Source organism: Pleurodeles waltl, chromosome 3_1 (genome assembly GCF_031143425.1).
Source record: "Pleurodeles waltl isolate 20211129_DDA chromosome 3_1, aPleWal1.hap1.20221129, whole genome shotgun sequence".
NCBI classification, from domain to species: Eukaryota; Metazoa; Chordata; class Amphibia; order Caudata; family Salamandridae; genus Pleurodeles; species Pleurodeles waltl.
In genome coordinates this window covers 1,628,832,659-1,628,846,355 of record NC_090440.1, presented here as the reverse complement: position 1 = coordinate 1,628,846,355, position 13,697 = coordinate 1,628,832,659, and the positions used below count along the sequence as shown (strand labels likewise).

The window sequence follows — 13,697 nt, the reverse complement described above, 5'->3', positions numbered from 1 at the left end:
TCAGGTTTGAACAGGGCAGCAGCAGGACATGTGGCTCCAGGGCATCATCTGTTCTACTTGTGCGAATAATATCCTTGTCTTATGAGCTTTGACAAGATGGAGTAATATCATTATTTTCATCTTCAGTTAAAGAGGGTAAAGAGAGAGACAATCGTCCCATGTAAAACAAACTGAAGTATTTAGTTCTGATGTTTCAGTAACATCATTATCCTTTTCATTAGTTGAACCGTTCTCTTTTTTGTTTATAGAGATCCAAAATCTCCTTAAATTTTTTGCTAGCTTAGGCCTAGAATAATTCAATTCCATATTTTCTTTTTGGAATCTCTTAGCACTCCAAATAACTTTCATCAAGGTAAGTGTTCTTAACTGTAGTAATTGATTTGTATTACATTATGTTATATTCAATGTTCTAAATTCCCTGTTTAACTTGTAAATTCTCAATGATTTAGTAAACTACTTATTTTTTACATTTTCATGTTGTCATTTCTTCTGCTGGGTTTTTATTATTCCTAACTTTTGAAATACATGGCTAGTCAAAAACTTATTTTCACTAATCCAGTTTGATTCACTTGTGGCATCCTTTATTTTGGAGCCTGCAACCTCTCTGAAGAGGCCCTCCAAGCATCATATTGTTGAGTAGGATTTTTGTTCCACTGTATACTTTTTATTTGCTTGATTTTGAAATTCGTTTCAAGACAGGAACGGAAACTCAAAGCAACATGAGAGCTTCTATTACAGAATGATTGGGATAAATGGTCACTTTTACATATTTGATTTCGAATGTAAAGGAATAACTGCAGAGAGGCAAAGGAATAAACCGACATGACCATCTTATTTGTAAAGCTTTGAAACAAAGTCATTGGGTGATCTAAATGAAACTGGCCATTTAAGACACGGGCACCAACAACATGAAAGAAGCAAAATAGTGATTCCCTAAACTGTCTCTCCTCGGAGTAGATGTCATATGATCACAACTCTCCAAAAACATTCCCCCAAAACTTTCTCTCAGTTATAGAACTATTAGAAATTGAGTCTCTACTTGGCAGAGGTATGCATCCTGTCCAAGTAGGTATCACAATCTTAGTCATGGTAAGTCCATACCTTAAATTAACCGGTGCTCACCCTCTGGTAGCTTGGCACAGAGCAGGCAGCTTTAACTTAAGAGGCAATGTGTAAATTATTTGTGCAACACCTCAAACAATAACATGGTGGAAATACTACAAAAAGACTCCACACAAAGTTAGAAAAATAGATTATATTTTTATGAATAAAACAAGACCATATGTCAAAAATCCAATAAGTAGAAGTCAAGATATCAATTATTAAAGAATGTCTGCAAACATAGTGATTAGAAGCTTAAAGATTCCAAAGTTTAGGACAACCATGATGGAGCGTCGGCTGGCTACAGGGACCAACCTTGGCCCGCTGAGAGAGTACCTTGTATGGTGGGTTGATTCATTGTTGAAGATCCGATGTGAGGAGTGGGAAAGGGTGCTGTTAAGGCAAAGTATCTTTTCTGATCCATGCAGTAAGGGATGCGTTGTCATTGAGCCGTCCAATCTTTAATGCAATGTCCTCGAAGTGTGGTGTCAAACCCCTTGTGATGAGGCAATGTGTTGTCATTGAGCCGCGCTGCTGACGATACGAAGGTGATGCGTTGATCCTGGGCTTGCGCAGTCGATGTTACGATGTCTTTGTCCTCAGCATCAGTGTCGAGGAGAGATGTGGCGGTTCTGATCAGCTCAATGAGGGTGATGCATGAGATTTTCCAGGAACAGCTGCAGGACCCACTCCGAGGGCCCAGGACTATATTGGCACCACTGGGCAGGGCAGGACTCACAGTTGGCAGAATCCAGAGGCTGTAGCAAGGGTGAGTGAAGTCTTTAATGCTCCTAAGATGTCAGAACTAGAGGCAAGCCAGCATGCCATTGGAGTCACTCTAGCTTCCAGTGAGATGGGTCCAGTCCTTCCTCAGCAGGGCAGATGGCAGCAGGGCAACACAGCAGAACAACAGTTCTTCCAGAGCAGCAGTCCAGAGTGGCAGTCCTTGTAGCAGTACAACAGTCCTTGTTCCTGGCAGAGGTCTTCACAGGTTCAGAAATGTACTGATTTGGTAGGGGCAGAGGTTCAATACTTACACCCAATTGCACTTTTAAAGTGCAGGTAAATTCAAAGAATGGTATTTGAAGTGCACAGAGGTCCTTTCTTCCTGCCCTGTCTTTAGACTCACTGCAGGGAGTTGTGCAGCATTTTGTGATGAAGCAGGCCACTGCCTGTTCAGGTGTAAGTGTTAGCTCCTCTGCCAATCCTGCCTAGGGTAGGCCATCAGGATGTTGATGGTCCATAAGTCACAACTAAGCTCCCTTTGTGTGTGGCTGTCTAGAGGGAATGCACAAAGTCTAACTGTCACCCAACCCAGATGGGTATTGGAGACAGGCTGCAGGCTCACAGGGCTAAGAACAGAAAAATTGCAACTTTCTAATAGTGGCATTTTCCAAAGTGGAACAATAAATCTGACTTTACCACAAAAGAGGATTTATCATTACAATTCCATAGGTACTAAACATGACAGGTCTAACCCTTTCCAATCAGGAATTACAGCCTAATAAATGTAATAAGGAATCCCCAATGTTGACCTATTGGAGGGGTAGGCCTCACAGTAGTGAAAAACGAATTTGAGAGTTTTCCACTTCTAGGACATGTAAAACTAAAAGTTTATGTCCTACCTTTTAATTGCATAGCACCCTGTGCTCTGGGATACCTAGGGCCTACCTAAGGGGTGACATATGCTTTAAAAGGGGAGTTTAAGGCCTGACAACAAGGTTGAAATGCTAAGTCGACATGGCATGTGTAATACTGCATTCAGGCTGCAATGGCGAGACTGGGACATGTTTTAAAGTGCTACTTAAGTGGGTGGTACAAGCAGTGCTACAAGCCCACTAGTAGCATTTAATTTAAAGACCATGAGTGCATGTCGTACACTTTACTAGAAGCTAATAAGTGCATTAAATATGCCAATTATGTAAATACAAATTAAAACATGTTTTAGGGAGGGAGCACAAGCATTTTAGCACTGGTTAGTCCTAAGGCCAACAAAACTTACATGCATTACACACTTGAAATAAATGAAAAAAATGGCACTCGCCATGGGCTGCGTGTCCTCCTCTGTGCTCTTCTGCTCTCCGATAGAGGAAGAGCTCCCCTAACCAATTCAGATACTGCTTTCACGCTGTTCACCAGCATAAGAGAAGTGCCTGGATTGGATGGAACGGACTGGCTGGGCGCTACATCAGGCCCTGGAGTCCTGTTCTTGGTCTCAATCCAGCTATCTTAAGATAGCAGAGTGGAGTACTTCAAAGAGAGCATGTCACTTTGGCAGATGCAAAACAGCCAGCCAAATGACATGCGCACTTTGGAGAATCCAGTCAGCCCTGCTTAAGTCTTCTGCTGCCAATCAGCAGCAGGAGACACGCCCAGCATGTTTCTGGGCTCGAGGCTGGCACTGCGCCAGTGCGCACTGCACAGGTAAAAGTAAAATGACAATTAATTTTTTCATTGCCATTTTATTTTTGCCTGTGCGGCTCGCACCGGGCAGGGGGGCGATGCTCATCTGCTCTCCAGAAGAAACCGCAGCTGAATTTGTTATGACCCTGCAAAAGAGGACCATTTCCAGTATAGACACAATTGTATTTTTATTATGGGTTACATCCACTGTTTCAAGACCCAATACACGAGAGTTGGTGAACTGGCACAACATGTTGAAATTGTCGGAAATAATCAGGCTTTTGAAGTGATATTGGGATGAGAATTCTGTCCGCCTATTATTTTCAGCATAGATTATTTTCTGCCTGACATCTGTTTTATTCTTCAGGCTTTTTCCTTGTGCACCCAGTGAGTGCAATATTGTAGGTAAATATACCTTTTTATATGTATTTATATGTATATATGTATAAGATACAACAATGCTTCCAGAAATGTTGCCCTAGGATACCAGGATGTGTGTAAAGAAATTATGAAATTATGAAGTACTCAATGGCTACATTAACCAATGTTCTTAGTTCCCACAAATTAATATGCAGCATTTCCTGTTTAAGCCACAGGCGAGAGGTTCTGTTTGTTAATGGCAGACTTTTTTGTGACGTGCATGGATATTTGTATGCTCCCCCTCAAATAAATTAGCTGTGTGTCGGTTTCCCCATTTGGCACAGAGTTTCTCTAAGCTATCTTATTATAATTGAGACAGTAATGATTTTTTCGTTTGACATAGTTTTACAATTTGTTTGACGGATTGTTTGTTTTCAGAAGAAGGGGCATGCCCAAAACATGTCAAGAATCAACCCTCTTGCTAGAATGATAAACTTCAAGAAAGAATTATCCAATATTCAATAAAAGAAAGTTATATTTCCATAACAGGTCTTTTGTGGCAAGAAAATATTTGTTTTGATTCAAACTTATTGAAACAACTCATTTTCCTTAAAAAGAGGTGTGCATACTGTTAGGAAAACTTCTCAGGACTTTGATATGACTTCTTGGAGACAAGGAGACTCTCAAAGAGATGGGGGTACCCTGATCTATACACGGTATAATACAAATTAGAGGAACTTACATGAGGTGCTAAACAGTGAATGTTGAATGTAAGCAATATGAATTTGGTTTGTAACCTTTATCACATTGAGAACGTGGTTAGTGTGAAATATTGTGTTTTTCAGCCTAGATCAGAATTTATTTTTAGTTATAGATCACTTAGACCCCTGAAGATTTACTAACAAAGATTTTTTAACATGAATGGGCATTCTCACTTATTGAACTTGGATGAACTGACTGAGGATTAAATACCTAATGCAAATAATTAAAAAGAAGTGAAAAACGTTTCCTTAAAATGTTTCTAACCAGCTACAAGTTGCATTTTGCAGTATAATTGGCAACCTCATAACAAGCATTTGCAATGCAACGGGTCTCGCGTTTGCTCATTTTAGAGCTGATAGCGTTGAAACTCCTAACCCGACTTTTCACCTATCGGGCAAAAGTGCATTTATATACGTAACCGAAAAAGTGCAATTAACTATGTAAAGCGCTCGACTTCTGCCAAGCGAGATCGCGCTCGTAAATTAGAGAAAAAGAAGTCCACGAGCCCGATGGAAAACAGCGAGCCACGCATGTTTTCTGTACTTGGACGCTGCGCTCGAGGAGGGCTAGCCACCGGAAAAGGCATGCCGTATGCGTGCCTTCGACTAATGAAAGCAAGCAGATTTTATTAGGCAAGCCCAGGAACCAATAAAAAACACTGACGTGATGTTGACAGGGCTCCGAGCCCTTTTCTAAACACTAAAGAGTCTCACTGCGATACGCATGCGCGAGCGCATGCAACGCAGGCTCGACCCTAAAAACGACTTCCACTTGAAACAATTGTGAGCGCACAGCGGAAACTGATCAGGGATATCACCATCTCAGGTAATGTGTCTGGCACGTGCCATAGCACGTGCCTGTCGCACCCCTAAACCAACAACTTGAACATCATTAAAAAAACATAAAGTGAACGAATAAACTAGGTAGCGGTGCTGCTGGGGAAAGACAGAAGGGGTACCCCGTCCTCAGCCACCACCTGTGGCACACCAGCCCCTACTGTCAGGATCTGGTGGAAGCATTCTCCAATCAATTTCTGACATGTCCTGAGAGCACAGAAAGATGCTATTCAGGAGGTGGTGGTGGAGGCCACCAGCTCATAGCTGGTAGTAGCTCGACCTCCCCTCATTGAAGGGTATTCTCTCACATGCCTACCACATATGGTCAGTTGGCCACGGGGTTTCATTAGCTTGGTGGTATATGAGACATTTATCATCCCCCCAAAGGCACCCCTGCTGACAGTGCATACATGCACCGTAAAAACTGGGAATCGCCTTCTGCACATGAGCACGTTTTTGGCAGAGGCATCCTCAGGTTTCCTCTTTTGTGAGTGAGCGCGCTTGTATCTCAGAAAATGTAATCCTTGGGTTTACCACTGTCTTTGGGACCCCTAGGCCTTGGAAAATGGGTTGCCTTGCAGATATAGAACACCGGCATAGTTCTGGCAAGATAATGCCTCTGGATTTCCCATGGTCCAAGTGCCCATGCAAGGCATGTAGAAGGCACAGGAAGCGAGAGACGGCAGCATGTGCTTGCACAGCGTATCCATTGCCTATGAAGAAGGCAGATGTCTCTCCCCTGAGGAACGGAAGGATTGATGAGATCTGTAATTTTGGGTCAGTGTTGAGAGGACTTTATGCAATCGGTTGAAACTCACTTTTTCCAACAAGTTGGATGCATCAGTATTTTTGTTAGCTCCCAAAAGTATGGAAGGAGAAAACAGATTTTTCAGTTGCGTGCTCTGTATTTTCAGATTCTTTTGTGTTGTACATCAGTAGTTCATTACAGTGCTGCTAAGGTTTCATTTGCACATTTTGTAGAGTTTGAACATTTACATGGCGTGGTGCTTTCCATCATTCATTCACTTTGCGTAGTATGCATGATTTCCCTGCATTGGGATAACAATCTCTGTATATTCTGAAATACACAGAATCTAGACAATAATTTTATTTCAGCCTTTTATGATTATTTATTATTCATGCGTTTTGCTTCTGTAATTTTTATCATTGTATCATGGATTTGAAAATTCTTCGTTAAACGAAAATGGCATATTAATCAACAATGCAATTTTATTGTAATCCAGTCCTTTAAAGAAAATAAATATACAGTTGCTATAAAAGTAGTACAACCAGTGCAACACTTCCAGTATTTTAAATGAAATCCGTTTCTACTGAATGTACTTCTAACGTATGTAAATTCAACAGAGCATATGACACACAATCACAGTTAAGTGGAACTCACCATTTTCCGAAGGTTATAGAACAAGTACAAGGACAAAACAACACACCTTTAAATTCCTTTAAACCTTTACATTTCTAATCATCGAGAATTCCATGTTTTATATTCTTGAACCTCAGGTCATGCCAGTTATTTCTATGTTTCCAATAAGTTTGCCAAAATATTGTAAAGGTCATTTCTCAATTTTCCATGTTGAATAGCACTTATGCAAGAAATACTGTGTGGCCGTATGAGGTCTGACAACTGAAGTACACAGGAGAGATAGCTTGAATCAATGCGGGAAATAGGAGTGTTTTGGTGTTGAAAACACCATTTTAATAATTGTTTATTTTTATTTTTTATTTTTGTAGCTCCAACTACATGTGAAGCAAATGAATTTCGGTGTGTGAGTGATGGAGACTGTATCCCTCGATCATGGGTTTGTGACGATGAAGAAGATTGTGATGATGGATCTGACGAACGCCAACAGTGCTGTAAGTCATTTTGGAGATACTTTTTGCCTGACTCTGCTTCGACCACAACACTTACCTCTGGCATTTTCTACTTTATACTAGATTGTTGTATAGACAAAACGTCACAGTAGACATCTCTATAAAACGATGGTTTGTTCCCATTCATTGCACTACTTCAAGTTTTACATTTTAACATATTTTTAAAATACGTATTTGACCATGATGGTTAACCTGGTTTATTATGAAGAATGCCATAGAAGGCTTAAGCCAATCAGAAAATGGAAATTGTTAGTTGCAGCAATGCATGTTATGTTAATAATTAAGCATATGTACACTGAATCTTCATGGCGGCAAAAGATTGAATAAAAATGGAAACTAGCACTACAGTTTAGAAAAGGTTTCCAGAAAGGAAGCAAATATGAAGAATAATTTTGTGTTGTATAAGTTCTTCTGCCACTTCCCAACATGAAAGCAATGGTCACCTCCAGGTTTTTTAAACTACTGGATTGCTGAAGCGTATTATACATCTTATATATTGTACAGTCAGGCTTATAGAAAAGTCCTTGACAAGCGAGACCAGGTTCTGATTTTGCGTATCCCCCACCAGCTGCCCGGGATGGACAGGACCTGATCAAAGCACATATCATCATGCATAAAGGATGCAGAAAAATTGATCCATCTTATATAAAGCATCACAGCTGTGCAACAGCTTTGCTAGGCCAAGGCAGAATCAATTACAAATACATTCTACAGATCTTGTTTGGTGGCTAATCAGTTCATAAACATAACTAATGTCAGAAATAGAAATAGAGGCAAGTGCTAAAATCTCACATTTTTACAGTCACGTTGGTTAATTTTAAGAACTATAGCTTTATTCAGTTTCTGGTGAACAAGATTTTCTGTCAAAAACATGGCTTAGTTCTCTCTCCGGTAAAGGTGCCTTTCCCTCACTTCTGAAGGTGGAGCCTACACTGGCTCCGCCAATGTAAACCTTTGACGAGTGGTCTGAATGACAGTGGGCCTTTGGTCAATGGATGTCAGACCATCAACCCTAGTAATGTCATTTTGTTATTGTTCAGTACTGCAAGGACAAACCTGTTGGTCTTGAACAGGAAATAGGATTAATAATCCCACCAATTGGCATAAACTCACTGCACTATAGAGTCATTCATTTTTTGTATTTCAACAGCAAACTCCTACTTGAGTACTTTGTATAAAAAAAAAGAAAAAAAATGCTGCTGTGCTGCTGTATTGAAGATGGCATCTGCACAGCAAAGCTTCTATGCCTTCAGTGGAACAGCCATGATTGCAGCTCTGTTGAATGTACAGAGCTCTCTGCCCATACGGTGGAAATCTCTAAATATGTCAGGCTGCACTCCACCGGGGCAGCAGGGTACATCCCTCCACTTAATTAGAAGAAAAGAGTACAGCCTGCCATACTTAATTAAATATATTATTTTCTTGGCTTCCCATTGGCCACATATTTTCACATTTCTAACTGCTCAAAGTTCTCAGCATCCTTCTATGAGGCATTTTATCGATATAAAATATCACATTCATTCAGAAAGAAATATTCAGACTCCACAGCAGTTAGCCACTCAATTATGCACAACAGTCAACACAAAAGCACATTAACTGACCTTCTTATAAACAACCCATTGTGGACCGAACAGGTTCTAATGAATAGCCATTTAAAGTACAACAGAAGCTTGCAGCCTTCACACAAGTAATTGTGACTATACATTGCAGTGTGCAGTGACTGGTACCCACTTCCGTTATTGCCTCCCTGTTAACTGAGGACTTAGCAGAGGGGATTATATTGAGTCACATACACAGTAAGGCGCTAGGAATTTGAGGTGCGGGTGGCTCTGAATCCGTCAGCTGACTCTTGAAGGATACACTTTGAAAAAAGATGAAGGCGCTCAAACCTTGGCACCGACTATTTTGGTCAGTGGGGCTCACCCGGTGAAGCTGATTATTATTTTAAAAAGGAACACCGTCGTTCTGGCAGCCATTCTGCTGCAGCAGCCAAGGTCTCACAGACTCCACAGGTAGCGCTTTGATGTGGAAAAGAGCTAGTGAATTTAATCTCCCAATAAAATGAATGACGGCGAGGGAAATTGTAATGGGGATTACAACTGCAATATGCTCAATATTTCTTTAACTCTTAGTCCGTAACAACACCAACCCAAATCTGGGAGTTTTCCTTTACCAGACTCCACTTTCTTTAGAGAACGTTATTGTGTTTTTCTTGCAACTTGTAAAACTCATCAAAAATATCCACACAATTACCAGAGAGCAGGATTCACAGCTAAGACCTTCAAGCCAAATACCAGGTAAAGAAATCTTTGATAATTTAAGATTCTATTTTATTCATTGTTTTGTGACAACCCTAACACTGGTAGGAAATATGTCAAAACACGTTAAAAACACATGATAAGGCTAGGGTGACCTCCCCACTTCGGGTCATTATGGACACTTTCTCCAGTCTTGATCCTTTCATCTACACATCATTGATTTTAGGTGTGTTAATCAAATTAGCTGAGTGGAATAAAAAAAAACAGAATACATTAGGCTATTCCACTAAAGACTGTGACTGGAAACAATGTTCGTAATGAACCGGAGGGGTGTGGTCACTTTGGTATGCCCAGAACTTAAAGTGATGACTTTTTCATATAGAAAAAATATAAGTTGTCAACAAAACAAAAATATATTACTGCACAGCAATTGGAAATGGCCCAAGTTACACTTTAGAAGATGAAGGAAGGATCCCCCCAAAAAGTGCTATATGTGAATTTTATTGTGTGGTCGGCAGCTTCACCAATAAGCATAGTGAAGGAGTGGTGGTACTTTCAGCTGCTGTCAATGGCTCGCTGCCGATTCACTTGTAACGCTCTGGTTCTTCTCTCTCTCAGATGTTTGGGGCTCACCTGTAAGAATGTTTGTCCCAGATTTAAGAAAAGTGGAGCTTCATGTTATTAAGCGCCACTTTCCTTGTGGCCCATTGTGCCCCCCTAACGCCACCATGTATGCGCCTTATTTAACATACGGTGCACTATGGTGCAGGTTAGGGACAATGGCATCATAATTTTTTATGCTATAGTTGTGCTTTGCAGAATTAGTGCCAAACATATTGGTGCTAATCCTGCAAAGGACACAGAGGCCCATTATAAATAATGGTATGCCTCCTTTAAACACTTGCTCTGTGCAGGCTTTAAAGATGCCACTAAAAATGGTGCAGTGGAATCTCCTAGATTCCACTGCACCATTTTTGCAGGCCCGCTAACAATCAAACCATGGACTACAGCAGCTCGATTCACTTTGAGACACAGAGAGTTGCTTGATAGGTTGGAGGTGTTAGCATGTCTGACCTTATTTGGATTTTTATCTTTAATTCATAAGGGGACGCGTTAGGGGTTCAATGGACCTTTTGACTGCACTTAGAGTAAATCCCACCATAGGACTCAATTTCAATGCAAATCAATAACAATATCAATCAATAGAATCAATAATCTTTGGAGTCATTAATTCCACTCACCATGACCCTTTTGGCCATGAATAATCACAACTTTATGTAAAACATACTGTAGAATGTTTATTTCCCTATATTAACAATGCTAATATCACATAACTTTGTCTCAAAATCAAAGGATAAACATAGAGAAACAATATTGGTTGACAAAATCATCTAAAGAATCTCAATTTAATCAAAGCATTTATGGTTACGCACTCTAGGATTACAGTACCACTCAATAGCAAGAATAACTGCGCAGTAGAAATGGCATACATTTAGATTCAGCACAGAAATTGCATTAACTGTTGTTAACAATTAGCAAACACCTTCAGTGAGTTTCCTAGCTAACCTTCTGATTAGAATAGCATGTTTGGGCTTCATGCAAAACAATTTAGTCAACACAAAGTTGAAAAACATCTAGCTATGGCTCAATAAAAGTAGTGGTTAGTACCTAGAAACAAAAGACCAATTACAACAAGAACAATGACATTTCATTATACCTTGCCTCAGTATGGATCATCAAACTGTGACTGTCTTCGTCAATTAGACATCGGTTCGGTCAGCATCGGACCATGAAAAGGGATGGTTCAGAACAGGGGACTCTAAGCTATCTGAACCATTTGTAAGGCATAGTCTAAGGATCAGCATTCAGCATCTAAGTCTAAGCAATAAAGTTAAAGATAGAATTTAAAGTCCTCAGGAACTGCTCAGCTCCTCAGGCAGAATAAACAAACTCCTCTCAGGAGGATATCAAAGTGGGAAAAAGCCTGGAAGATGAGAATAATCATAATGGGCCGCATTTCTCTGTGCAGTCCGGCTGAGTTAAAATCATCCAGAACACTTTCCACGTTGCCATTGGTCAAAGAATCATACGTTAGCCATTAGTCCAATTAAAGTATAACCTCAAACCGAAGATATAACAAAACTGTCTTTCACATGTCGATGACTGGCTCTTCTTCTCCTGTTCCCGTCATCGGACTCATAAAGTAACAATTTAGTATCTCTCTGTACTTCAGTCTGTGCATCCATCGTTAGCTCCTGGGAACATTGCTTTCACACACACTAAACTTTACATTGTAACAATAGCTAATACAGCATTTTCTAGCAAGCAGTTCTCAGGGGAAAGAAAATCATTTACAAGCATGTGGTCAACACAGTGGAAAAATACAAATCAATTTCTCTACGCAGCCATTTTGTGTGATTTATTTAAGCAGTGCAACTTAACATGAGGCTGTGCAACTAGGCCCAAGTCCTCGCTAACTTAAGGCCTACAATTATTAAAGGAAATACATAATACATAATCATTAATATAACACACTACTACATTAATCTACACAAGAGCATGAGTTTCCATATTAATGGACAGTTAATAAGGACACTTTGTGATGACGGGAGGCCACTCAAGAAGGCACGTTTTCAAAATTGTATATTATTTTTCTATATTAATTCATTTTCTATGCAGATTCAACATTTTAAGCACATGAAAATTTGGAAAGGTCAGCGTTAACAGAGGGCAGGTGCCATCTCATAGTGGTAGAAATCACAGTTGATCAAGTGTGGAGTGTAGGCCCTCTGTAGGAGTAACAAGGCCATGGGATCCTCCTAGGAAGATTAGCAACTGAGACCTGGTGGGGTCATCTACATTTGTAGTACTTGGTGAGCTCAGCTCGGTGGCAACTTGCTCTGACCATGCATGACTCCATCCACTGTAATTTCAATGATGCATGAGCAGAGATTGTAAACAAAAGATGCAAACATCTACAAACATATGGTACCTACCACTATGGTCATCATATTAGAAAAGTAGCAACTGATTTTCTGCTTTGTGATTTCCTACCCATTCAGCAAACCCACCTTTGGAATCTAGAATGTGGAAAATTAAAACAGATGGAACCATATGTTTTATATTTTATAGCGACGGGGACCTGCTCAAGTCAGCAAATCACCTGCTCTGATGGAGTTTGTGTGCCGCAGACTTACCGGTGTGATCGCGTCAGGGACTGCTCGGATGGAGCCGATGAGAGGGGCTGCCGTGAGTTTTTCTTTTATATGTTAACACCAGCTTTGATTTCACCCTCTGCTTTCTTTGGCATTTTAATCAATTTGTAAGATTAAGGGGCTTGTTGACAGACATCAATGGTCACAATATGCTTCTTGTTATCAGCATTTCGTTGCAGATTCTTTTGTGGATTAGTGCTGATGTCCTCCTGATGGAGTTATATGATTGTGGTGAAGCCTTACTGGGCTCATTGTACTGCAGAGGGATATTCATTCCTCCCTTTGCAGCATTAGAAATCAGTGAAACTAAAGATATCAGAAAATCTCTATGAAAATGCTTCTGCAGTACTTAGATGTGAAAAAAACACTAGGTTCGTAAATGAGTAAATCTTCACCAAGGGTTTACAAAGGTTTCCCAGGTTATGTCTCCAAACCTGCAACTGTTGCGGGATACATTTGTGAATATGGAATTGCGAACATGCAGAAGCATTTCTGCAGGCACAATTGTACATCCTTCACAATTATTCACGAGGAGCTGGCCCAATCCCAATTATCAATTTGCTCTAAGCATATCAGAGAGCAAGGTTTTCAAGCCCACAATCTGTTTCCCTTCTTCCAGGAAAGGAATAGATTTCTGCTTTTTGCAGGAGTAAATCTTCAAGCATTTACATAGTGTGTTGGGTAATTCTCACAAACTCTCCAATTAATGGTTATTCCCAAACTTCCAGGGAAACCCAACTCTGCAATGCACACTTCCTACTAAATTGACTAGAATTTTCTCACACACAGTATTATTTAAATATGGGGTAATATTGCACATGAATACATGGATTTATGAGTCCAAGTCACCTTAACTGAATACCTGGTACTCT

At 40.2% G+C, this 13,697-nt stretch overlaps 1 protein-coding gene across 1 annotated transcript in view; it reads left to right on the top strand.

Annotated features, from left to right (window-relative positions):
- LRP2 (LDL receptor related protein 2) overlaps positions 1–13,697 on the top strand; it is a 363,947-nt gene that overhangs the window by 67,109 nt on the left and 283,141 nt on the right. Inside the window, exons 3-4 of the mRNA XM_069225286.1 lie at positions 7,212–7,334; positions 12,743–12,859. Of these exons, the coding sequence (XP_069081387.1) occupies positions 7,212–7,334; positions 12,743–12,859 (240 nt within the window). The remainder of the gene's footprint in view (positions 1–7,211; positions 7,335–12,742; positions 12,860–13,697) is intronic.